Source organism: Parasteatoda tepidariorum, chromosome 3, assembly GCF_982258835.1.
Source record: "Parasteatoda tepidariorum strain Cologne lab strain chromosome 3, Ptep-v5.0, whole genome shotgun sequence".
NCBI classification, from domain to species: domain Eukaryota; kingdom Metazoa; phylum Arthropoda; class Arachnida; order Araneae; family Theridiidae; genus Parasteatoda; species Parasteatoda tepidariorum.
Genome location: NC_141757.1, coordinates 55,496,652 through 55,523,831, shown reverse-complemented (window position 1 = coordinate 55,523,831; position 27,180 = coordinate 55,496,652). Strand labels below are relative to the sequence as shown.

The 27,180-nt window shown below is 29.2% G+C and overlaps 1 protein-coding gene across 1 annotated transcript; it reads left to right on the top strand.

Annotated features, from left to right (window-relative positions):
* The first annotated feature begins 24,259 nt into the window (after positions 1–24,259).
* Positions 24,260–26,482, top strand: LOC107454916 (TD and POZ domain-containing protein 4). Its single transcript, XM_016072254.4, has one exon. It carries the CDS (start codon positions 24,431–24,433, stop codon positions 25,460–25,462), a length of 1,032 nt encoding a protein of 343 aa, XP_015927740.2. The 5' UTR covers positions 24,260–24,430; the 3' UTR covers positions 25,463–26,482.
* The last annotated feature ends 698 nt before the right edge of the window (positions 26,483–27,180 follow it).

The window sequence follows — 27,180 nt, the reverse complement described above, 5'->3', positions numbered from 1 at the left end:
TCTTGGGCTCTAGGGTGCAGAAGCAGAATATTCCAGTTAAGCGGTCAGTCGAATGTGGCTAAAAAAAGTACCAATTAGAGAAACCCTTGCAATTCTTGGCGGAACTCTAGGGTTCCATGGAACACCATTTGGGAACCACTCTTTTAGATCCTATACTCTAGGGGGCAGAAGTTGAATGTTCTACTTGGGTGGCTATAAAAGTACTATCTCGTGTAACCGCTGTAACTTTTCCACGGAGCCATTGAGCTTTCCGGAACACCAATTGGGGACCATCAATTTAGATCTTGGGCTCTAGGGTGCAGAAGCAGAATATTCCAGTTAAGCGGTCAGTCGAATGTGGCTAAAAAAAGTACCAATTAGAGAAACCCTTGCAATTCTTGGCGGAACTCTAGGGTTCCATGGAACACCATTTGGGAACCACTCTTTTAGATCCTATACTCTAGGGGGCAGAAGTTGAATGTTCTACTTGGGTGGCTATAAAAGTACTATCTCGTGTAACCGCTGTAACTTTTCCACGGAACCATAGGGCTACCCGGAACACCAATTGGGAACCATTAATCTAGACCTTGGGCTCTAGGGTTCAAAAGCAGAATGTTCTACTTGGGTGGTCCAGTTGAATGTGGCTATAAAAAGTACTAACTAGTGGAACCCCTGTAATTCTAAACGGAACCCAAGGGTTCCGCGAAACACCATTTAGGAACTGCTAATCTAGGCAATGCTAATAATTTTTTTAGAATTTTAATATTTTTATTTTTTTTTAATATTTGTTTGATTCATCAATTTTATTAAAAAATAACTATTTTTTTTAAAAAAATTGTTAATATAAAGACCAATAATGAATAATAAAGATATTCGTAAAAAATAAAACAGTAAATTCACTTATAATAATGAAAAAAATTCAAATTGTATAACGTGAAACAAAATAAAAAAAATAGTTAAATTGCGTTTTAAAACTTAAAAAATTAAAACTTGAAAAAGTGAGAGGATATGAATTGATATTCAATAAGTTTGTCTAAAAGTATTCCTAACAAAAAAAAAAAAGAAAAGGGGGGAAAAAATAAATAAATGAAATAATTAAAAATATCCCTCCCCCCAGTAGTTAAAGAATATTTACTCTAAATACTCACATTTTTCGCAATAAACAGTTTTTCAAGCAAATTAAATTTTAAAATTATAAAAAATAAATTTTTTTTTTATCTTTTCGTTAAAAAAAAAAAAAAAAAAAAGAAAAAAAAAAAAAAAAAACTGTTTTTTTTTTCCTGAAAATTTTTAGTTACTTGCCCCTTTTCATAACCCCCATCCCTCTGAAGGCATCTTTTAATTTTAGAAAAAAAGATAATAGCGAAAAGAATCGATTCGTTTCTCAAAACAGTTCTTTTAATGTTAAAAGATATAAAACCGCTCAAATGAATCATTTAAACAGTTCAGTGAATCGAATGCAATGTTAAAGTATAGGAAAACGACTCAAAAGAACTGATTGGAAATCCAAATCAACTCTTTGAGCCGATATCAATGTTAAGAGATACGAAACGACTCAAATGAATCGTTTAGAAGTTCAATTCAACTCTTTGAGCCGATTTCAATGTTAAGGGATAGGAAACAGTTCAAAAGAATCGATTCATTTGGCTTTATGATTCTTTTAATGCTAAGAGATAGGCAAACAGTTCAGTGAGTCTTTTATTCGACTCAACTCATTTTCAACCAATCAGAGGATCGTTCATTTGATTCTCGACTCTTTTTCTCTCATTCAGTTCATTTTCAACCAATCAGACATTTGCATTCATACGTAAGTTCATTACCCAATCAGCGCAACGGTTTCATTTTCTATGGCTCTCGCTCCTTGGCATAGAATAAACGATAACATAAAACTCTGCTTTGCTTCATATTTACTGAAATTTATAAATTGAAAATTAACCGTACGAATGAAAAAATTCGCTCTTTAATATTTAAGGATTGAAAAGTAATATCTGAGCTTTACAGCATCAATATCTTTTTTATTTGAAAGTAAGAACCGAAACTGGAGAAGACAGCTTTTCAGTTGTTGCTGCCATTTTTAAATTGTTGTTCATCAATAGAATTTATTAATTTCGTAGATGAAAAGAAAAAAAAAGAGAGTGATGCATACCTTTCACTGCATCAGAATGCAGTATGCATTGCATTAATAGCATTTTCAATTCCCTTCATCCTTCAAGTGAGTTCATTTTATTAATCACCTCCGGAAACCGGTTGTGCGCAAGCATTGACATCAGGGTCATTCTCATTGGATGCGATTTTTCCGCTTGCGAAAACTCTCACACATACGAGTAACTTATTGGCAAGTTGTTCGCATGTAAATATTTTCAACCAATCAGATTGTCATTCACATGATACTCGAGTGAGAATGTACCTGTGTCTATTCGACTGAGTTGGGATTTTAGCAGGCTCCAATTGTATAAACGAAATGCTGTATCAAATGCATATGCGGATGTTTAGTAAGTATAAGTACTAACTCTGAATAAGCTTATAAAGTGTAGAGTACAAAATATTGTCAAAAAAAAAAAAAAAAAAAAAAGAATCGATTCTTTTTCAAAAACGAACTTGATGAATCGATTCACAAGAAAGAGTTGATTAAAATATCGATTCGTTCGTTTTTCGCACATCACTACACATGATTAAAACAGTCAATGAGAGACGAAGTATGTGTAACCTCCTAGCGAAGGTTAAAAAAAGGGAAATTTACCTTTTGATAAATGATATCCTTACTGACACGCTCTGTCTCACACTTCCTTTCACGTTTTTATTATTATGTTATTGTTTATCATACATAGGTTTTAAAATGTAAGAAATAAAAAGTAAATATTACAGCGTTGTATTATAATTGTTTTACTTTTCAGTAAATTGGAAGGAATAACTTTGATATCTTTTGTAAAAATACTTATTAACTATCGGAATCGAACATCAGAATCAATAACATTTGTCAGAATCAAAAAAATTTGCTTACCTCCGACTGTAGTTAGTTAAAAATTAATCCCTGAAGGTTTATAAAAAGGGAACAAATGCTTTTGGTTTTATAAAAATTATTTAAATTTATATTTATAATTATAGACATCGGAGGGGTCTATTTTTAGTGAGAAAATACACAGTCACATTAGTTCCCTATTATAAGAAAAAAAATTCTTATATCTGCAAAAAAATTACTTATTTTAATATCTTTCTTGCTTTTAACTTTGATAAATTTAAATCGCATGAAAATTTTGTTTATTTACCTGAAATATTAAGGGAAATTTTGCATAATTTCAATATTTTATAAAACATTTTTTTTTTAAATTTATTTCTTCAATTTTTATGCTACAATTTAAAATATACCTTATACTCTAATCGGACGCAAAATTAAGAAATATAATAATTAGAAATTGACAATTATATAGTATTAAGTTAATAATGTTTATTCTTTCCTGGGATTCGGTTCTAAGTTTAATTGTTGCAATATGTGGGATTTGGAGCCTAGAGACCAACGTAAGCTTTTATTTCCTTCAAAATTTGTTACTTGAACGAAAAAATAAATAAAAAGTCAAGAATCAAGGATTTTTTTTTTTTTTTTTTTTTTTTTTTTTGAAGAAAATGACAAACTCTAGAGAGGGTCTATAACGCCACTGGATTGGAAAATCATAGCTCGCAATAGAACTTTGAGTCGAACATTTTAACTCTTGTTGTTATTGTAGTTCATTTACGTCGCACTAGAGCTGCACAATGGGCTATTGGCGACGGTCTGGGAAACATCCCTGAGGATTATCCGAAGACATGCCATCACAATTTTGATCCTCTGCAAAGGGGATGTCTCCCCTGCTTTGGTAGCCTGAAGACCAGCGTACGAAGTCGAGCACTTTACGGTAGAGCAGTTTAACGAGGACCAATACCGCACACCCTCGGTCCCTACGCAGACTGATCCAAGTGGTCAATATGAAATAGTAGTTTTTATTCTGCCTGCTATAGGGAACGATAAAGAACGTACAGAGAACGATTTTCAATATCAAATCGGTGGTAAAAAATAATTTTAATGAGCCATAAAACATATAATGTCATTTTAAAACATTAGAATGATCCGTCCCCATCTCGATCTACTCACCAAATTCCGAGATTGCTTCTCATTCATCTTTACTTAAAAATCGATATTTCTAAAAAATAAAGAAAAAATATTTGGTTAATGAAATATATTATTATCAAAATTTAATGTAAGAACACTTTATAAACTAGTTTATCGTAACGAAATGGGCGTTAACTTAAATTTGAAAGATAATAAACTAAACTTCCTAAAGAGACTTAAGAAAACAAAATGTGTGACACAATACGAAGTAATTTTACTCGTGATACTATTATTATAACAGTTCCAATTAGAAACGGTATTTATCTTTCTTAAATCCATTTTTTTTTCTTTATATTTTTAATTTTTCTTTTTTTAGTTCTTATTATTTTTATTTTATAATAAATAAATTGCTTGAAATAAAGTACTATTTCTATCTATAATTAATTTGAAACACCAATTTCTTATTTAAGTATGGTCATATTTTTTGAAGTATCAAAAATTTCGTTTGAAAATGTTATTTCACATCCAAAAAAATGTGAATTTAATCTTCAAAACATCATGAAGATGAATTAATTTTAAAATCAAAAGTCGTTTTTTAGAACACTTAATTAAATTTGCTGGTAAAGAATCTGCTATTTTAATAACTGCATTTAAAACTTTAGAATTTTTTTACAGTGGTTTTTATTACTGTAAAATAATTAAAACACAATTTTGTTTTAAGTAATTAAACGAATTTTTTGCCAAAGTGTAATGAATCTGTTACAAGGACTATCTCCTCATTAGAGTCACTCCACACCACATCTTGATCTTAATTTTTTCTCCGTCATTTCGCAGTTGATTTAAAAAATTAGCAACTCCTTCAAACAAACATTATTATTTTTTGTAAATTATAATCAGTTTACTTAGCCGGGAATATATTATAGTCATGATTTATTGGAAATATTCATGCACATATAAGCAGGAGTGTAGAAAATTTTCAGTCCCTAATATTTCCTCAGAACAAAGTCTTTTTTTTTTTTTTTTTTTGTAGAAATTTCCTCAAAAATTTTAATATTTTTTCTTTAGTACAATAACTTTTCTTTAAATATTTTTAGAAAGTAAAGTTTACATATGAAAGGAAATTCATTTGATTTTACAAAATTCTTGAACAACCAAGCATATGCTAAGAATTATTAGAAATTAAAATATATTGAAATGATAATAATTTTTTAGTAAATTACAAGTCCCACTCATTAACTTAATTCAAACTACTCAATAAAAAAATTGACATTTAATGTTTCTCAACAAGGAAAAATTTTGTAAAGCGACACATTTTTTATTAATAAAAAATTTTGTAGGAATTTTTTTAAATTTTCCTATGGCTGACTGAATTTTCCTCAAAACCTTCTTCGAATAATTTGACATATTCTGTTAACCTGCATATAATAAGTAATAATAATAAAATTGGGAATAAAAAAAAGTTTTTTTTTTTTAATTTTAATTGGCGATTATTAGCAACCACTTTAGTTTTACTTAATCTAAAAATATAAATCATAATTATAGTACATAATGCAAGTATTATGCATGATTTAATATCTAATAAATTGTCCCCAATGTTAATAAAGAAATTTGTTCCAGGTTTTTTTTGACAGTTGTTATCAGGACATGACAGTTTTTGACTCCTTTATTTTTTGCCAATACGGCTGACCTTTTGGAAAAAAACAGGAATAAAAATTAAAAGAGAAAGATTAAATGTTGTCAGATAAAAATCGTTATGTTGAAATTTTTTAAAATACAAAAGTTGAAAACAGAAATTGTTTTATGATAAAGGTTATAGTTATAATATATATGTAAAGAGGTAAAGGACAACATGTTACCAAAATTTAATTTTTGAAGAGAGCAGTATCTTATAGTATCTAAGTTATTTAGTACCTTTTTTCTAACTGACTAACTTCGCCATTTATTATGACATGACATAGTGCTCTTAGAATCTACAACAAGGACAAGATATCAAATCAATTTTTGGAACAAATGGACTTAGTGTCCTTTACCTCTAATATATATATTCTTAACAAGTAAATTAACTTTGCATTCACTACTTATTATTATTGTGCAGCCCGTGATATGTTAAATTTTTTTCTTCTCAAATATGTTGAATACTTTTAAAATCCAGTATCCTTTTATCTCATTACGTTTAACAAATTAATCAAATTTTGGTTACATAAAATTATAAATTTCATAAACAAAATAATTTCTTATCGACCATAAAGGAAAAAAACAATGATGTATATCAACCACGGGAATTGTTGAGCGAAGCGAACAGAAGGCGGAACTTCATAGTATATTAAAAAGTATCTAAATTTAAAAAAAGTATTATGCAGTGCTGCTACCATGCTGCATGATTTCTGCTACCATGATGAATAGTTACGACAATCAAACTAAGTGTCAAATTTCAAAAAAGATCCTTGAAAAGTTCAAAGTGCACAATTTTGAAAAAGCTTACATTCTAGTTAAATGTGCATGGAAGGAAAAACACAGTTTGTAAGTTTAGTTAACTGCAATGACGTTTATATTCATGATACATTTTTCAAAATCGAGTTTTAAAAAATTTTACTGTCCCGCACTCAAATGAACTTTTTTTTTCCATTGAAAATGCTCAAATCGAATTTCAAATAGATAATAACTATTTGATTAAAATCAAAATTCAATTATAGTTAAGGTATTTTAAAATTGTTAAACTATTTTATAATCTATAAGATCTCATTCTTATTATTAAGGCCCGGATTTTGATGACATTTGCATTTTTTGCATTTTTGGACATTTTTTGTCTTTTAGAGCATTTTTTTAGATTTATAGGGCATTTTTCTTTAAATTTTGGGGCATATTTTGCATTTTAATGCATTTTTTAAAGTTTTTTGTTAATTTTTTCCAATTTTTATTATTTTTCATCAATATTCATTATTACACTGGCTTCCAAACAATGAAGAAAATCTATAGAATATTAACAGGTGAAGCAAAATCTTTTTAAATTGACGAAAAATTGTCAGTAAGTGAGACCGTCTTTTTCAAGTACTCACTTAAAACATCAGTAGACGTTGAAAGAAGCTTCTGCAGGAATGAAAATTTACTTTCAGACAAGAGACGCTCGTTTACATTTCAAATTATCAAAAAACATTTAATAATCCAATGTAATTCTGATATTTAGTAATATTATGAGATGGAAGTTGTTATATCCATTAAAGTTTCTATACAAAATAAAAATATTTTGGTGTCAATATATTTTCCTTTTTTTGTTATTTTAGGATATAAAACAAATTTTTCAAACTTTAATGAACGTAGAACAAGTATTGAATTGCTTTATATTTTTTAAATGACTCATAATAATTTTAAAGAGCAAAACATTTTTTTAATTCAATATTTTTACTTTATTTAAGGCATTTTTTGCCCAATTTTTGGATTTTTAAGGGCATTAGTTGAGACTTTTTAGGTCATCAAAATCCGGGCTCTACTTATTATCATTTATTTACATAATTTAGTGTCTTGATTGTGTGTGTCTGGATGCCAATTTTTGAGGGAAACAGAAAATTACACAGTTATATCTTAGTTCTCAAAATTTCACATTTGAAAGAAAATTCTTCCATCTTCAAAATGATAATTTTTTGTCTTATATTTTTGAACTTGTTCTATAGTTTTGAGCTTGTCTTAACTTACAAATTTAAATTGATAATGATAGTAGTTTTTTTGTTGGTCTGAATTTTTTAGAATAATTTAATTATAACGGGGGACAAATACCCATCAACTTCTGCAACAATAACACCCTTGTCTGAGTCAGTGCAAACACATATGAAGTACATACTCTATAGTACAATGTAATAGGAATTTAAGATAAAGGAACTGTAAAAGATACAAGGAACAAATCTTTAAGCATCCATATATTAAAAAGCATGACACAAATGAAAAAAAAGAAGATGAGAGATTTAGAATTATGAAACAATACTTCTAAATATTATAAAAGTTTGCAAAAATATATAATAATTTGTTCATCGATAAATTAATGTTGTATTCACAGTAATTATACCAAATAACAAGGTGTAAAATAATAATTATAACTATTAAAATTAGATTTTTAAAGAAAACTTTAATAACGGTAAATATTTAAATCCCGACTTCATATGAACCATAATAAACTAAATTCACAATCTTCAAGAGGAAAAAATGCCTTTTTTAAAATATTTTTTTAGTTATTATTTTATTCTTTTATAAAATTAGAGCTCTATATAAAAGTAACAAATATAGCTATATAACAATATAAAAGTAACTATAGCTATAATAACAAATATAACTATATAAAAGTAACAGTATTGTATTACATTGTTGCTAAGGTAAATATGTCTTATGGTAAAATCTTTGCATTTGAATATTGTAAAAAATGATTTGTAAACCAGTTTGCCATTACCCAAATTATTTTCATCTTTTAATTTCTTTGGCAATAGTGACATAGGGAACAAATGAAAAAAATGGTGAAAATTTCAAGTTATTCATTTATAGAATTTTTAAAATTATATTTTAAATTAGAATATAAGTTTAGATCATTTAAATTAATTCACATGTAAAAAATAAAGATTTCTTGTTTCTTTGGCTCTCTCTGAAGTTACTCAGTTGAAGATTATATATATAGTAGTAAATTATAATAAATAATAATATATTGCTGAAAAATACTTTATAATTCGTACAGCATTAATATTTAAGTTCTATGATAGGATATCATAATTGCATATATTGATAAGGTACATAATGATAATTGTATATATTAACCCTTTCGCGCCTAACGGGACACATACGTTCCAAGCAAATTTCAAAAAAAAAAATTTGGGGACAGAAACGCTTCTCTGTCTAATGGGAGACTTTCCCACCAGTCCTGCCAATATTTTTGAAGGTATTTTCATTCACAGAACATAGATGGCACTACCGTCCATAATGCTCCCTACTCAGTTTATGTTACCAAAATTGTTCAGTTGTAAAAAAAAAAAAAACTCGTCGCGAAAGGGTTAATAGATATCATAATTGTATAGATTGACATAAAAAAAATTCTTTACATGAATTCATTATGAAAATATAACTACAATGCATGGAAGATATAGAATAAACACATGTAATAAATTGATTGTTATTTACAAATTTCTATCACTTAAAAAAAAAAAATCTTTAAATTCCAAAAAACAAAAACTTTAATAACTGGATATAAATCACAGATAATACAAATTTTTACAGTACTAAAAAATTGAGGTAATTGTAAACAAGGAAACAAATAACTAAGAATATTTTAAATTAAACATTCTATAAAATCACAAAAATTTATAATTTTTTTTCATAAATATAAAATGCAGACATTCGTTAATATATATATCACAAAAAAAATGATTCAATTAAAAACTAAAGCTTCTAAGATAAATGTGACATGTAATATGACAATAAAGATAAAAAGTCACATGTAAAAAGTCAGAAAGTCAAGCAATCATGGAATTGTCCAGTAAATAAAAAGGAATTGCAAGTTTTCATCTTAAATACAGTAAGTATAATAAATTTATTGTGCAGCAATTTAATTATATTAAAAAAAAAGCTATAAAGCTCATAGGCGTAGAAATTATAAATATGAAAATTATTAGGTAAAAAAAATAGTCTTTGATACATTATTATAACAATATTCACTAATTTCTGACATATTTTCAATATCAATTGATTAAAATAAGCCTAAGTACCGGCCATGCATTTCGTGTTAGCAACTTAATGATCATACTAATCTGACTTAGCATATATATTATTCTTAAAATTTAAAAGAAAAAATTAATTTCATGATCATCAGGTTTAAAAACTTTTAATTTAGTAAAAAATTACTATCTCCATATAGCAATGAAATAGTTTTGTAATTTTCACCACATTTATATCAACTTGCCTAGGTGTATGTTTGTTCGGGTAGAATTTTATATTCGATTTTAAACTAACTTCCCGACTAGCTACAGACTTCAAATTTGGCACATAGTTCAGAATTGGATGATAATGCATGAAAATGAAGAGTAAAAAGACATACAAAGTAAAATAAAATAAAAGTTAAAGAAAAAAATATTTTCGCATTTATCTTTTGCTGTCGATTCGATTATTTCAAATTTGTGTCACATGTCAATTGAAAAGTTTTGTGTACAGTGAGTGAAAAAATTGAGATTTTGGAAGTGAGTACAAAAAAAATATCAAAATAAAAATAATATTTTTAAAAACCATGTTTTGGTAGTGGAGAATAATAATTAAAAAACAAAAATTTGAAAAACGAAAAACGTGGGGATCATGAAATACATAACAGTACGTATACACTTACACATTTTCTTACTCATACACATGCACAACCACATTCAGATACAATTACAGATATACATACACATATTCTCATGAGTACACACACTAATATAACATTACTGTTATGTATTTCATGCGCCCCATGTTTTTCGCTTTTCAAATTTTTGTTTTTTAATTATTATTCTCCACTAGAAAAACGTGGTTTTTAAAAAGATTATTTTGATTTTTTTTACTGTTGATTAGTTTATTGTAATTTCTAGAAGAACAACAGATAATAATAAAAGAATATTATGGAGAAAGGTACTATTTAAATTTTATGTTAAAAATTCATAATATACAACTATTACCATCATTGCCTGATTTATAGAAAAGCCTGCGAGTGCCTAGTTCCCCCTAAATATTTCGAATTATTTCTTTAGTGTTTTTCTTTACAAATTGCCCAATCAAATAATGTATTAACAAAAATTTTATTGAATATATAAACTCAAATTTACTAATGTATCATAATTTACTCTCATGTTATAAATAAATTGAAGTCATAAGGAACATAAAGTCATAAGTATAGTCATAATAAGTCATAAATAAACAACAAGTAAATTTGGTTTTAAGTTATGACCAGGGGGCCAGTGACAGTTTTGTGCCTGGGGCCTACTCATTTCTAGGTCAGGCTCTAATTATTATAAATAATTTTTAAAAGACTTATAAAAAATAAATTTCATTTAAAAAAATCAACACACATAATATCTAAAACAACAAAGAGCATATAATACAAAACACTTCATTAACTCTGAACAGTAGGACAGGGGTATACATCGTTCAATATCAAGGTAGTGGAATCAGTGTTGATCCTATGTTTGGATTGGCCTTTTTTTAAGCATCCCAAATTATGGTGTACCCGTGATGTTTTTCGATATAAGGATATCTACATGCGCAACAAAGACAATAGTTCCCGATAAACTTGCTTGCTCAAACGTGAATAAAGAGCAATTCTCCCAATCAGATTTTGATCACTTCGAACTCGCATGAAGAGTATGTTTCTCTGATTGAAAGTGTACAAAGATTACTATAGCAATTATCATTATTTTTATTCATGCTTCTTTGATCAGGACTCAGCAGAGATATACATTCTATTACCACTATAAATCTCAATGTGCGAGCGAATAATCGAGACTTGAAGTGTTATTGAATATGTCAGTTATCGAAACATGTTCTTTTAATTATCTGATTGTTCAGAATCAATTTAGCCATTTATCATTTTTTAAATGCAATTTTGTTAAAATATCCACATCTTTAATTATAGAGAAATATTAATCATTGTTAGAAAATATTAAAAAATAACAATGTTGGTAAAAAAATATTGGAACTTACTATTAATGGAATTTTAATATTTTCTTAATAATCAGTGATTTTTTTTTTTTTTTACTTTTTAACACATTCATTTTATTTTAATAAATATTGATAGTAATTTACTAAAATGATGTGGATAAGATCCTGAATCAGAAGTTATGTCTGCCTTTTTGCTTCAAGTGTTATTAAGGTTTCATTTTCAATCTTTCTCAATCCATCATTAAAATTTTGTTATTGTTCTGTTTTTCATGCTAAATTTTGATTAAAGACATATTCTGTGGCAAGTGGCTTTTTTTTTTAAAAAATTTTTAATGTATTATATCAATGATGTATCATCATGTTACTGATTTGATTTGTTGATTTTTAAAAAGAAAAAATACAATTTGTTGTTGATAATTAAACAAATTTATCAAATTTTTATTTGTCAAGTAAATCGAGGCTTGAATTTATTGCAAGAATATAATCACCTTATTCAATCAAATGCTCGAAAAAGTGCAAGAATTCAAAATTGCACAATACCAAATTCAACCAATTTATGAAATACCAAATCTAAAACATTAATGTAACGAAACATTGGGATGGGAAAGTGACGATACATCACAATGACATAATCTTAATATCACCCTGTCCTACAGAACAAAACTATATAAAATTTAATAAATGTCAACAACAATACAACATCTAAATATCAACAATAAAAATGCTATAAAACATCCACTTAATGATTATATTGAAAAAATAAAATTTAATATTGCAGTGAATGCATAAGAGAGATAATGGTACAAAGCATAACTAACTCCATAAACTGAAAAGTATTGTATTTCAATGTTTGACCAGTGAACTTCACATGATTTTTAACTTTGTGTTACACATGCAAAAAGAATAATAATAATAAGCAATTAAAAATACAAGTTGTTAATAATATATTAAATCTAATTGAGCTGCAAGGACTTATGTAGTTAAGGCACTGAACTGTAATTGTGAAGAACTGTTGTTTGATACTCAGTGGCAGCTTTAGGCATTCCTAGCTTCAAATCAATGGATACCAGCATATCATACTCAGTGGCTGCTGAAGGCATTCCTAGCTTCAAATCAATGGATACCAGCTTATCATACTCAGTGGCTGCTGAAGGCATTACTAGCTTCAAATCAATGGATATCAGCTTATCTGGGAATTAAAGATGGTCTGTATGCTATGCTGGTCACAATAATGCTATAAGTCACGAAATTGTGGAACCTGAACCTTTTTGAGCCATTGGCCAACAACAGCTTTTGTGGAAATGTTTTTTTTCTTCTTTCTAATCTAATTGCAAGATGCTGAAATATCTTTTTGGCTCTTTAATTTAAAAACAGATGCAGCTAATTCCGGATTATTTACCATAATTTCTGCAAACTTATTTATTACTGTTTGATTCTCGAAGTGCTCAGTAATATAATAAGTTGCATAATTTTTAAGTTCATCATCATCATATTTATCAGCCAATTTCAAAGCTTCACATGCATTTGAGAATTTTAAATTAGTTTTCATCTTGTGAGATAAGTACTTTTTTAATAATATTACCTCATACTTATCTGCAATACAGTACAGTTCCTGAATGGTTTTCATATTGACTCCACCAACAACTCCAGTATAAAGAAATCTAAGAAATGACTCCAAAACATTTTTATTCATGTCATCTACCTCAATAACATCAAGCTTATTTTCAGAGAGAAGTCTTTTAAAATAAGGACACCTTGCGCACAAAACAAATTTGTGAGCGCGGATATAAACACCAGAAACCTTCAAGCAAACATCAGTATAAAGATTTGTTTCATATGCTATTTTAAAATCGGCAATAACTTCTAGCACTGTGTCTTCAGCGGTATTTTTTTCTGAAAGAGAGGGCATAGATTTTACAGTTGAATCAACACAGCAACCAAAGACTTTTAAGGTACCACTCACAATTAATGAACCACCTTTAATATGTTTAATTCCGTTCTGTTCACCTTCTGCTTCAGATTCAGAAGTTAAGACTTGTGTTGGCGATGAATGCAAATCAGAGTCAGAATTATCCCCTCCCTTACTTGTACTGCAATCTAATTTGTGCGTTATACTAGCAAACTTTTCTGCGATGCACCAATGGACTTGACAATTTTTGCGGCTCGCGAACTTCATCTTCCGACGAGTAATAACATGGTCATTTGCATCACTAAATTTCAAATTCGATATCACAGTAAGAGTTTTATTACATCGATCTGCACGTTTAAAGCCGGCAGACAGTTTAGAAACACTAGTACCACTATTAACAACTTTTAGAGCCTCTTTAAATTTTATTTTACAGTCCTTATCAAGAACAAATATTTCACCATATATCGTGTTTGATATTTCCATCGCATTTTTTATTTCCCATTCAATTGACACTTCATGGCATTTATTAACAGTCTGGATGGAAACATTTTTTCTTGCCATTACACGACTCTTACAAAGAAGCTTTTGTTTCAATCATTTCGTTGAACTAGATATTTAACATAATTTACTCAGCATTTCTTCAACCCAATTACAAATAAGAACGGTAATAATAACAATCACCTTGTAAATCAAGGATAATCAGGTATCTTGGTTTGCCATGAAATGAAACCGAAACTAAACTGTCTGATGCCAGATTTACTACTATTCTTCATAAAGTTCTTTAGCGACTTATTTTGGGGAGAACAGTTTATGCAGCCGAGATTCTATTATGTTAACCCTACAAATCAGAGGAGCGGCAGCATATGAAATCGGTGAGGCGCTAAGATTATTCTCAAGCCAAGTTTTGCACCGGATATGAGAAGCCTGTGATGTGCAGTAATCTTTGTTAAACACTTTGTTAAACAATTAGATCACTTTGTGTCAGAAAGTAACAAAATTTATTAAGCAAGTGGATTGGTTGTTCGCTTCTAGTAACTTAAAAGCAGTAATGCTGTAACTTTTTATCCCTTATCATCCCCATTGTGGTCAGACGTAGGAAAAGAATGAAAGACTGTTTTTGTCAGAGAAAGGCAAACAATGCGAAAAGAATGAGCATTGAAATAAAATTTCATTGCAAATAATTGATAACTTTTTTTTTCCTAAAAAAGCAAAAATTCAGAACAAAATTAAAATCAATTTTCTTTTCAAAGAAAACTTTCGAAAAAAAATTCTTTTTTAATTAATTTACGTCGCACTAGAGTTGCACAATGGGCTACTGGCGACGGTCTGGGAAACATCTCCGAGGATGATCCGAAGACATGCCATCACAATTTTAATCCTCTGTAGAGGGGATGGCACCCCCGATTCGATAACCCGACGACCTGCACGTGAAGTCGAGCACTTTACGGTAGAACAGTTTAACGAGGACCAATACCGCACACCCTCGGTCCCTACGCAGACTAATCCAAGTGGTCACCCACCCGCACACTGGTAGCAGCCAGTAATGCTTGACTTCGGTGATCTGCTGTGAGCCGTGTCTTAACGATCAGTTCACTGCGAGACTTTGAAAAATTTCAGAAAAAAGTTAAGACTTCTTTAGACGTTTTCGATACAAATGATTATACTTATTTGCAAAAAAGTATCGATAAAACAAGTAAGAGTATAAAATTTAAAAAGTAAAGTTTACAAATAAAAGTGCGTACCTTTTTATTTTATGTAATAAGTAAAAGCATTGCTATGCATGTTGGTGAGCTATGGAAGAAATCCTTTTTATTGATCAGAAAGGTATGTCTGCTTGACTGATTGAATTTCAGAATAAAAAAGGAGTAAAAATTCACCTACTTCTTTAGTATGCAATTAAAAATAGAATAGGCGAGGAACAATTTGTGAAGTTAGAGTAATGTTATTTTCACAGTATCTGTCTATTTTGCTCAGTTTCATCATCGTTAGAACTCTTTATCCAATATACATATACACTGGTTATCATAAATTAAGGAAAATTCACAAAAATCGCGATAACTCAAGAAATTACACATGGAATTTTATGAAACTTACCCACATTATACAACACATAGTAAGGTATTAAACAACATAAAAAGAAATTATCAGACATTAATAGTAGTATAGAAATTAGCACATGTATAAAATAAACAAATTGGAAGTATCGGTTTGCAATAGAAAAAGTACCTTTAATATGGAATATGATTGCCTCTAGAAGCAATACAGCACAAACAGCGATGTGTGATGCTTTCAATTATGCGGTCTATCAGTTCAATAGGAAGTGAGAGCCATTGCTCTTGTAAAGCAGTTGCAAGCGTGGCAAGGGTCTGAGGGGGCGGATTGATGGCAGATACACGCCTCCCTAGAGCATCCCAAACGTGCTCGATAGGATTCAAGTCCGGGGATCGAGCTGGCCACTCCATGCGAGTAATTGTTTCCTGTTGAAGATAATCATCAACAATGCGAGCTCTGTGTGGTCTTGCATTATCGTCCTGTAACAGGAAGCAATCACCAATTGCCCCGGCATATGGGCGCACATAAGCATCAAGGATGTTGTCTCGATAAACCTGAGCATTCACGGTTCCCCTTGGAAAGACATGGAGGTATGTGCGCCCTCCTAAGGATATGCCTCCCCAAACACAGACACTGCCTCTTCCGTATGCATCTCTTTCACGGATGTTTGATGGATGATAACGGGTCCCAGGTTCTCTCCATATCAAATAACGTCTACTGTCACTTTCTAGACTAAACCTGGACTCATCCGTAAAGAGAACAGGCCTCCATTGATCTGACGTCCAGTGGACATGTTGTCGGGCCCACTGCAAACGGTCTCTCCTATGGCGTGATGTGAGCGGCACGCAAATGGCTGGTCGTCTCGCATACAGACCACCTTCGTGGAGCCTTCTGCGCACAGTTGACGTTGACACCAACCTTCCGGTGGCTGCAGCAAGAGAGGATCTAAGATGTGTCGGAGTAGCGGTTCTATTCCTGCGTGCACTTAATGTCAAATATCGGTCATCGGCACTGGTCGTAACAGTTGGCCGTCCTTGACTGAACCTCCTAGATGCCGAATCTGTGGTTTGAAATTGCCTCCAAAGTCTATGAACCACAGATGGACTCACATTTAGCCATCTGGCCACTTCTGATTGACTCTGCCCTGCCTCTAGTCTCCCGATGGCTCTCCATCGTAGTTCTTCAGGCAAATGATGCCTAGAGGTCATTATTACGAATTGGCTATCTCAGATTTTCAATGTCGCAATCACAGTAAAATTTGTGTGCTTTCTCTCAAACTTGGACTTTTATGCTCCAGGCAGATGACGTAAGCCGAGTGCAGCGCCACTAATTTGCATATTGCAATTTTACTCAGCTACTCTTAGTGGACAACATATGCAAATTTTGCACGGTTTGGCTTACTTTTGAAAGAGTTATCGCTATTTTTGTGATTTTTCCTTAATTTATGATAACCAGTGTATATATATACATATACAAAATAAATAAATAAATACAAGAAAGCACGAAGAACAGAAGGATAAATAAAGAAGAGAAAAATAATAAGTTTCATTTATTGCGCATGAGCTGCAAGTAAACAGAACTCATTAGATAAGTTCAAAAAGAAGATAAAACAAAGGAAAATTATAGACATATATAGACATAGCTAACACTTATTTTTGCATTATTATGAAAAAAAATTATACTCTTAGTATTAAATTTGTTTTTAGATATATTGATGACTTAATTATCTTTAATTTTCAAGATTATACTATTTAATTAAATGATATTTACCCTGAGGAATTAATCTTGCTTCGTAATCATAATGATAATAATAATTTCAATTTTTTGGATTTGGGTATTACAAAAGTGGAAAATATCTGCTTTGTTGATTTATACGTTAAAAAAAATGATTTTAATATTAATAAACTAATTACTTAATTAACTAAGTACTTAATTAACTAAATACTTAATTAACTAAATACTTAATTAACTAAATACTTAATTAACTAATTACTTAATTAACTAATTACTTAATTAACTAATTACTTAATTAACTAATTACTTAATTAATCTAATGTTTCTAGGAGCATCTATTTAAATACCACTTTTAATGAAATGAACAGAATTAAAAGAATATGTAGTAATATTTATTTATTCAAAAAACAAATCGACTAACTCTTTCAAAATTTGATTAAAAAAAAACAATGGATACCCATCTAAAGTAATAAAATTTTATTTAAAATCATTGAATTAATCGCATACTTTTGTGGATATATTTATTAAACATTTTCTTTGTTAATTTATACAATTTTCCCATGTGCAAATCCATTTCGGGTAAAGCCGTTGCCAAAATTATTTACTAAGTAATTTCTTTGTTAATTTGCATAATTTTTCCATGTGCAGATCCATTTCGGGCAAATCCGTGTTCAAAATTATTTACTAAAAAATTCCTTTACTAAAAAATTTCCTTTGTTAATTTCTATAATTTTTCCATGTGCAAATCCATTTCAGGCCAATCCGTGGCTAAATTATCTACTAAAAATTTTTTTCTTTGTTAATTTTTATAAATTTTCCATGTTCAAATCCGTGGGTAAAATTATTTACTAAAAATTTATTTATTAATTTATACAATTTTTTCTTGTGCAAATCCATTTCGGGCAAATCCGTGGCTAAAATTTTCTACTAAAATAATTTTTCTTTGTTAATTTTTATAATCTTTCCATGTGCAAATCCATTTCGGGCAAATCCGTTGGTAAGATTATTTACTAAAAATTTCTGTATTAATTTTTCCATGTGCAAATCCGTGTTAAAATTTTCCACTAAAATTTTTCTTCTTTGATAATTTATATAATTTTTCCATATGCAAATCCATTTCGAGCAAATCCGTGGCTAAAATTATTTGCAAAACAGGCAATTTATGTTTCTCTTTTATATTTTTTCTTAAATAAATATTTATTTTCTAATACCATTTATGGTCAACTTTTTTAATTATCCAGCATAATATTAACTTGAGCACATCCATTTCGGGCCCATCCTTGGTAACTAACAAATCAATGCAGAGCATAACAAATCACTTCAGCAATGCAGTAAGAACGGCACTTTAAATTCCTCTAGTTACACTCAATTTGGGTTTTTGTTCTCATATTTTGTAATCTGGCAATCTTGTTGCGAAAATATTTTAAAATCATTCTTGAAAAATTTCCCGTTCATGTAAGTACATCGGATTTCGCTACTCGCTTAATAGTTTTTGTTTTGTTTTATACTGTTTTCTTTTTTTTATTTTGTTTTCTGTTTTCGCGTGTTATTTTTACTTATTGTGTTCTATTTTATTTGTTGTAATTTTTGTAAAAAAAAATTTTTGAGTGCTCCTTACACTATTGTATTAATATATTTTGCTTTGGCTATATTAATACAATATCAGAAAACACTCTTTTTTGCGGATATAATCGTGTGGGCTGATGAAAAGATTATATCTTTTATTTTCTTGTATTTTTAAAAAATTTCATCCTTTTTTTTTAATCAGTTGTTTGTTATTCGCCCCCCCCCCCTTTGCATATGTCTATAATTTTCTTTGTTTAATCTTCTTTTTGAACTTATATATATATAATATATAATTGTTTTAACTTTACAAAGCGTAACACACACACACACACACACACACACACACACACACATATATATATATATATATATATATATTATATATATATATATATATATATATATATATATATATATATATATATATATATATATATATATATATATATATATATATATATATATATATATATATATATATATATATATATATATATATATATATATATATATATATATATATATATATATATATATATATATATATATATATATATACAGGATGATTCTAAAAAGATGGAAAAAATTTTAGGAAGTGATAGTACACACCCAGACAAGCAATTTTTATCAAAGAATGCAAAGTCGAAAACAAAACCCAAAACCGCTAGAGGGCGACAAAGTTTATGTTCTTATATAAGGCAAAAACACCCAAAGAACGATGAAGTTAAGTTATAAAAGCAAATTTAATGGCATGTGATTACAATAAGTGTTCAAAACAGTGGCCGGCAGTGGCTATGCTGGTACAACGGCGAAGAAAAGATAGGCGAACTTTCTCTGCAGCGGCCGAAAGCTTGGAGACAAATAACGTAGCGCAGTAACTCGCAATAGGAATGGAGCTTTCTCGTTTGCATGAAAAAACTTCCCAAATGCGCCAGCACCTTTGCGTTTTGTTTTCGATCATGCATTCTTTGATAAAAATTGTTTGTCAGGGTGTGTATTATCACTACCTAAAATTTTTCCCACCGTTTTAGAATCGCCCTGTATATATATATATATATATATATATATATATATATATATATATATATATATATATATATATATATATATATATATATATATATATATATATATATATATATATATATATATATATATATATATATATATATATATATATATATATATATATATATATTTATATATATATATATATATATATATATAATTTCATAAAGAAATTTTCCAAAAATATTTGTTAAATTAAACAAATAGCGTATTCTTTATATTATTATTTATGCTCTTATGTATGTATTCTTTACCCTTATACTGATGTAACGTTATTGATTAAAGTCTCTCGATATGGGAGTTAAAATTAAAAATGTACCTTAAAATTTAACTTTTACAATCTTTCCAATTTATTTAATGACCAGTATTCATTTTAAAGACACTTAAAAAGAAGAAAAAAAAGAAGCATTTCGAAAAAACAAAAAGATTCACGTAAAATTCAATTTGAGGAGAAAAAGGAAGAATTAAAGTGATGATATGATAGATATTTGCAGTAATGTGCGTTTTTAATAATATTAAAATGAAATAAGTTTCAAAAAATCAAATAAGATATTCTAAGGAGTAAATTGCAATGAAAAGGTAAAAAATAATAGTACGGATTTGAAAGCCCTTATCTATTGTAAGCACTTTCCTCACCTTTGTAAAGTGCAGTGAGCTAAATAAAATTTAAATTCCCATATCGTTAAAATTAAAAAATCTGTTTTCTCCGACGGCGAATGTCGATTGAGAAAATAAGTTAGGAATCTAGTTACTCCTAAAATATTTAAAAAAACGCCAAAAAAAGAAGAAAGTAGCCAAATTTAGAAAACATAAACGATTATTAAACGATAATAATACTTACGATTGTAAAATTAAGTATTTAGTTATTAGTAGCGGCTGCTGAAGAGAAAATTTATTTCAGGAACCACTTTTACTGCATGCAAATCATCATGAATCTTTCGAGCTGGAGATGAAATTATCATGTTTTCACCCAAAGGTAATGGGGATTCCTGAAAATAATGGATGGCATTTTCAGTAATAATGTAAACAATAGCAATCTCGATCTCCATAGGGATGTTTCCCAGACCGTCGCCAATAGCCTATTGTGCAGCTCTAGTGCGACGTAAATGAACAACAACAATAACAATGATCTCCTTACCTGTTCTAGTTCCGGTTAAGAAATTTGCAATTGCTTACTACAGCTTATTCTGCGAGGCGATATTTTCAAACGGATAATTTTGTTTTCAATAAAAGAAGTAGTTTGGATAATTTCTGAGCTCAAATCTGCCGTATTTCATAAGATATTTAATGCTATTCGCGATCGCAACGCTGGAGTACGCCTCCTATCGGGAGCCTGTAAATATCAGACATTAATTTATCATGTTTTCATTTAGTTCCATCGAAATCATCGGCCATGACGGACGACATTTTCTTAGCAGCAAATAAAAATTTCCCTAAGGAACAGCTGAAGAACTTGAAAAAACTAACCAGAACATGTCAAACATTGAAGCAGAACACGCCAAGCATTTGAAGAACAATTTCTCAATAATTTTTCCCTTTCTATTACCAACAACATAACTTACAATTTGATGATCACTTGCTGTTACAGATGTGTATATTACGGTAAAATAATTTTTTCTGTCTTCAATTCATTACAAATTAGAATGAAGTCAACATTGGTTTTGTTATTCCAATAAAGAAATGTGAATTCAGAACGTCAAGAACTGCAATAGTTATAGAATTCTTCTTTGTTATTTTTTTTTTTTTTTTTTTTTTTTTTTTTTTTAATAACGGCAGGCACTGAACTTTTCGTTCTTCGCCATAGAAGATGCCGGAATTGTTACTCATTTAGCGTTACCCAGTGGGCACCTGTGAACCAAAGTCACGGAGGCGAGTAACGTTACCCACGCCATACTGCCACAAACCCGTTCATAGGGTGGGCCACATTCACTCATTCACACAACAGAAGACAACACAGAGAGAGAAACATCCATGCCCAGAGCGGGATTCGAACCCGCGGCCATTGGCTCCGCAGTCAGACACGCTAACCACTCGGCCACCTGGCCGGCTCTCCTTTGTTATAGAACAGTATATATTTCTGTATCTATATAGTTCGGAAAACAACAATAAAGAATCAACCAAATTACTTGAAATAGTGTCATTTGTGCTGATAATTAATAAATTTTTTATCGTTTTCTTGGTAAGTATTTCTTAGTTTTGAAAGAATAGATAATTTCAACTAGAATTCAGCTGTTCTGTTTTTAAGCTACATATTCAAATTCATATCGAGATGTTACAATTATAAAATTTTGATGTGTGGTATGTTATCTAAAAGTAATAAAGGGATAATCTATGCACATATTATTTGAAAATAAAACTTTCAAACGAAGAACATATCATTTGGAACTCTACGCGGATTTATAAAGAAGGTAAGTGTTATGATTTTTATAATAAAAAATTAGCTTGTGAAACTTTTTTTTCTTATTTGATGATAGTTCTCTACAGAATGGTTTTTTACGTCTGATTAAGAACTATAAGAATAATAAGAAAAGAAACTATACGAATGTTTTTATTTCAATGTAAAGAATTCTGAAAATCGTTTTTTATCCTAAGAATTCTTTATTTTCCGTTTTATAGTTTATAATTTTTTGATAAAAATTGTTGTCAAAATACTTTTTTTGAAAACATAAATGATATAGTATTATGTGTTTATGTATACTTCTTGCATATTCTAATGTTTCAAGTAAAATGATTCAGAAAAGTATGAATAAAAATTCGGTACTTATGTATTAACGCCACAACAGCTACAGATTCGGCTGTTTTTAAGTGCCACCAATCCACACCTAAAATTTTTGTGACAAATTATAAAACGAAACATTTTATTTAAAATCAAAGTAGTTTATCGATTTCGGTGGACAATGGGCGAAAGATTTCGCTAGAGAAAAAATAAAATTGCAACTTGTTATATTTTTGGCAAATCCCAAAGACGCATTTTCGTAGCACTAAAAAATGGTAACAAAAATCGAAGAACAAATCATTTTGGAATTCTTCTGATTTATAAAGCAGATATTTTACTTTTAAGTAGTTTTTTTCTTGATGATAGTTTTCTATAGAATGGTTTTCTGCTTCCGATTATGAATCAAAAAAGAAAAAACATGAAAGTTGTTTATTTAAATATAAGGAATTTTTAGAATTTTTTTTTTTTTTTTGTATCGTAAGCATTCTTTATTTTACGTTTTTTAGTTTCTAAATAATGATTTTTATTAAAACTTAAAATTTTTTGATAAAATTACCTGTCAAAAAACTTTATTTACAAAATTAAATTACATAAAATTATGAAGCTTATGTATACATTTTGCTTATTTTAATGTTTGAAGTAATATGATTCTTAAAACTATGGAATGTAAAGTTTAAATAGGCCTTTCAGGTTATATCATTAAATTTAGTAAAACTATTTCTCAGGCATTAGGTTTTAACTCTAATAAGAAGATACATATTTTTTTCTGTTTAATTACAAATATTTTTCAGATGTGTTTTGGATGTTCCTTCTTTAAAAAAAAAAGATATACCATCTTGTTTTCGGTTGTATAAGAAAGGATATCAAATATTTTTCTTTTTTAAATTTAATAAGCCACATTAAAGAAGGAACGTTACAATGCTACACGCTACATTAAGGACGTCTCCAGAGTGAGGACGTCTCCTGAATGACGGTTCATATAGAAATCGCAGGTATGCGTCTCATACAACAACGCCCCCATATAGTTCGTTGCGATCGCGAATTAAGTAATTCTGGTGAATTTGAAGTGGAATATTTTTTTAAGTTATTTATCGATATATTGTTAAAAAAGGTAACATGGTAGCTAGATTTTGAATAACTCGCTCTTTTGTCATTCCTGAGCCTTTCCATTTGTTTATTACTGTTTGTTCTTGCTGCAAGCTGTGCACCATCTTACGTTAGTGTTGGCACCTTTAGCATTGTAAACACAAGTATTGTTAGCGTTGTAAACACAAGTAATAAGTAATGAAATACCACGTATGCAAGAATCTCAAAACACAATGATCACATCGTGAGCCAAATGGCTTTAAAATACAGGTTCTACAGAGTTTACTGGTGCAGAAAATACATCCATACAAAGATCTTCAAAGCTGGAAGCCCTTCTCTGTTCTCTTGGCTACCGCTTGATAAAAGTTTATTTTTTTGAGACTTGTTTATGTTTAATACAAACTTTAACCGCAAAATAAAAAACAAGAAATCCGAAGAGGGGAAAACAAAATTCCCTAAAATTCACATCACAAACATTCCGTTTAATAGATAATGTATTTTTAGTTTTTTTAAAAGAGAAATAAAGTGAAACTCATATAAGCATTATATTGGGAAAGGACAATTGGAGAGATCTGGTTGCAACATGGTATATAAGAAGAAACCACAATCTTTTGAAGGAGATATAAAGCATGAATATAGCTTTATATGGAAAATAAATAAGTTTTCTGAAGATTTTATGTCGTTAGAAAGTAAAGAAATGTGTCTTAAGCCTATGTGTATTAGTACTTGGAAAATTATTCTATACACTACAGAAGATAAAGAAACGTTAGAGTTTGCGCTACAACGTACTGACAACAGTTTGCATTCTGTGTCTGTTACTTGTAATGTTGTATTTCGTAATTCCAAAGAAACCCCTTTTGTCAGCAGGTCAGTGCAAGGGGTTTTCTCGATAGTTGATCAATTGAAATTCTGTGAAAAGCTGCTTGGAAGACCCACTTACACCAACGCAGTGAAAAATGACATGGGAGGTCAGTTTCGATTATGCAAAGATGATGCACTTGTAATCGAAGGCAAGATTACAACAACTGCTTGTTGCATGCATAACGAGCCTAAAGAAAATAGCCTAAATGAGCTTCATCGTTCTCTTGTTTTGTCTCATAAGGAAAAGCTTTTTACTGATGTGAATTTTATTGTCGGCGATGATATTATACCCGCTCATAAAAGTATACTTGCAGCAAGATCTCCTGTTTTTCGAACAATGCTTGAGGCTGATATGAGGGAAAAATCTGAAAATCGAATTGTAATTAATGACATTGAGAAGCCTGTTCTGGAAGCCTTCCTAACCTTTATATACACTGGATTTGTACAAACATCTGATGTCAGCTTAGTCTCACAGTTATATCCGGTTGCTGATAAGTATGACGTGCAGAATTTAAAAGATGTGTGTCAACATGTTTTATCTATGAATTTAAATGAGACTACAGCTTGTGAAATATTAAATTTAGCTGAAGTTCATAGTGACGAGAACTTAACGAATAGTGCTTTGAATTATTTAATTGATAATTTTGATTTTATTGAGCCTACTGAAGAATGGAAGAAATTTGTTAGAAACAATACTATTTTAGCTGCTTCTGTTGTGAGTAAAGTTGTTGCGAAAATGCGTGCTGCCAAATAAAATGTGAAAGTTATGACTGTGATAAATTTTAATGCTGAAATGTTGCATTAAAAGTGATGTTTATACCATTTTAAGAATTATTTCATTGTAGAATATTTTGTTTTATATTTTGATTAAGTTGTTAAAATTAAAAATGCTTTATAACTTAAAAAGTTTTGCATTTATCTTATACACCCTTCGTTATATCAGCTTAGTACAGCAGGTTCGTTTATTATTTTTGTTTATAATGCTTTATTTAGTATTTTGATGTAATGTTAATATTTTTTATAACAAGTTAACTATATAATTATGTGAATTTTTATAATGTCTGTATTAGATTATTAATTGCGGAGGTGTATTATTTTGACAAAATAATGTATTTACTAATGATTTTGTTCTCCCTCAGATTGAGATAAAAAAAAAAAATACCTCCGCACTCAATTTAAAGTATCTTTAACTCTTAATATATTCTTTGAAAACAAATGGATTTTTTTCCAAGAACAGCAAAGATATTAAGCATTTTTCACTATCATGCATCAAAATATTATTTATTTTAGGAAAATAAATATCAGTAATTATCCATTAAAGTAAAATTACTATGGAAAAATCATTGTTTTTAAATTATATGCTCTTACAACCTACCTATAGTTACCTTACCAACCAACCTTTTCTATAGTTAAATGTATGTTTACTTATATTATTAAACTGTAATTGACGAAATATTATACAAATTATAGTACAAAAAAAGGAGATAAAAGTAATAACAGTTTAAAAAAAAAATTAAAAGGAAAGGGATTGTGTAATACATAATAGTTGGGATAACGGAATTTGTATTTATTAAAAATTGCGCTTTATACATTATTACTATTTCTTTTTTAAACTTAAATAATTACCATAAAATGGGGTAACTTTATGGGAGGCAAGGTAGATATTCGCTCCACATGTTTTCTGACTTTTCCAACCTGGTTACTGTTTCTAAGATAAGCTTTTCAAAAATTTTAGGCGAAGAATAAAATAATTATTTCATTAATAAAAAAAAAATCCAATAACCAAACACATGCTTTTAAAACCAACCGAAGTAAAAATTAAAAAGAAAATATCTTTATAAATAAATGCTCTCTCTATTTTATATTTCACATGTTAGAATAATGCAACAAAGTTTGCCGAGCTGCTTGGCAAATATTTTAATATGAAGCTTCTCGCGAGAAAAATTCATCATTTATATAAAAATAGAAATTATTTCTATCCAAAGTAATCAAAGTTTTGATTGGTACAAATAATTATTGGCATTTTTTCTCAGTGGAAAGAAACAGTTGTCGATATTTTAGGCAACTGTGATTTCTATAGCGCATGAGCAATTTATGGAGAAAGTTGAGGATACGGTTGACTTGCCGTTTTCGTTGCCAATAATTTTCATCAAGTGATATCCCATGTTACAACAATATCTTCATGCCTGTGTATATTATCTGTGTTCTTCTATATTTTTTTAAGTGAAAACATTTTTGGTAAATTTATAGAGTAGGCACTAATTTGATAAAAATTTGTTAACTGTTTGCGTTCGAGTTGTCGATTGATATATTTACTATTATTATTAATATGAAATATTAATTATTATATTTTAAGTATTTATTTGATATAAATATTTATTGTGGATTAAAATTTCAATTATTTGGTTCAAAAATGTATTTTAATAATTGTTAGAATGTTCTAGTTAAATCTTGTTATTTATGTTTTGATGT

What these genes read in the sequence shown, in the direction of transcription:
- LOC107454916 (XM_016072254.4), top strand. Translation starts at nt 24,431, where the DNA reads ATGGTATATAAGAAGAAACCACAATCTTTTGAAGGAGATATAAAGCAT.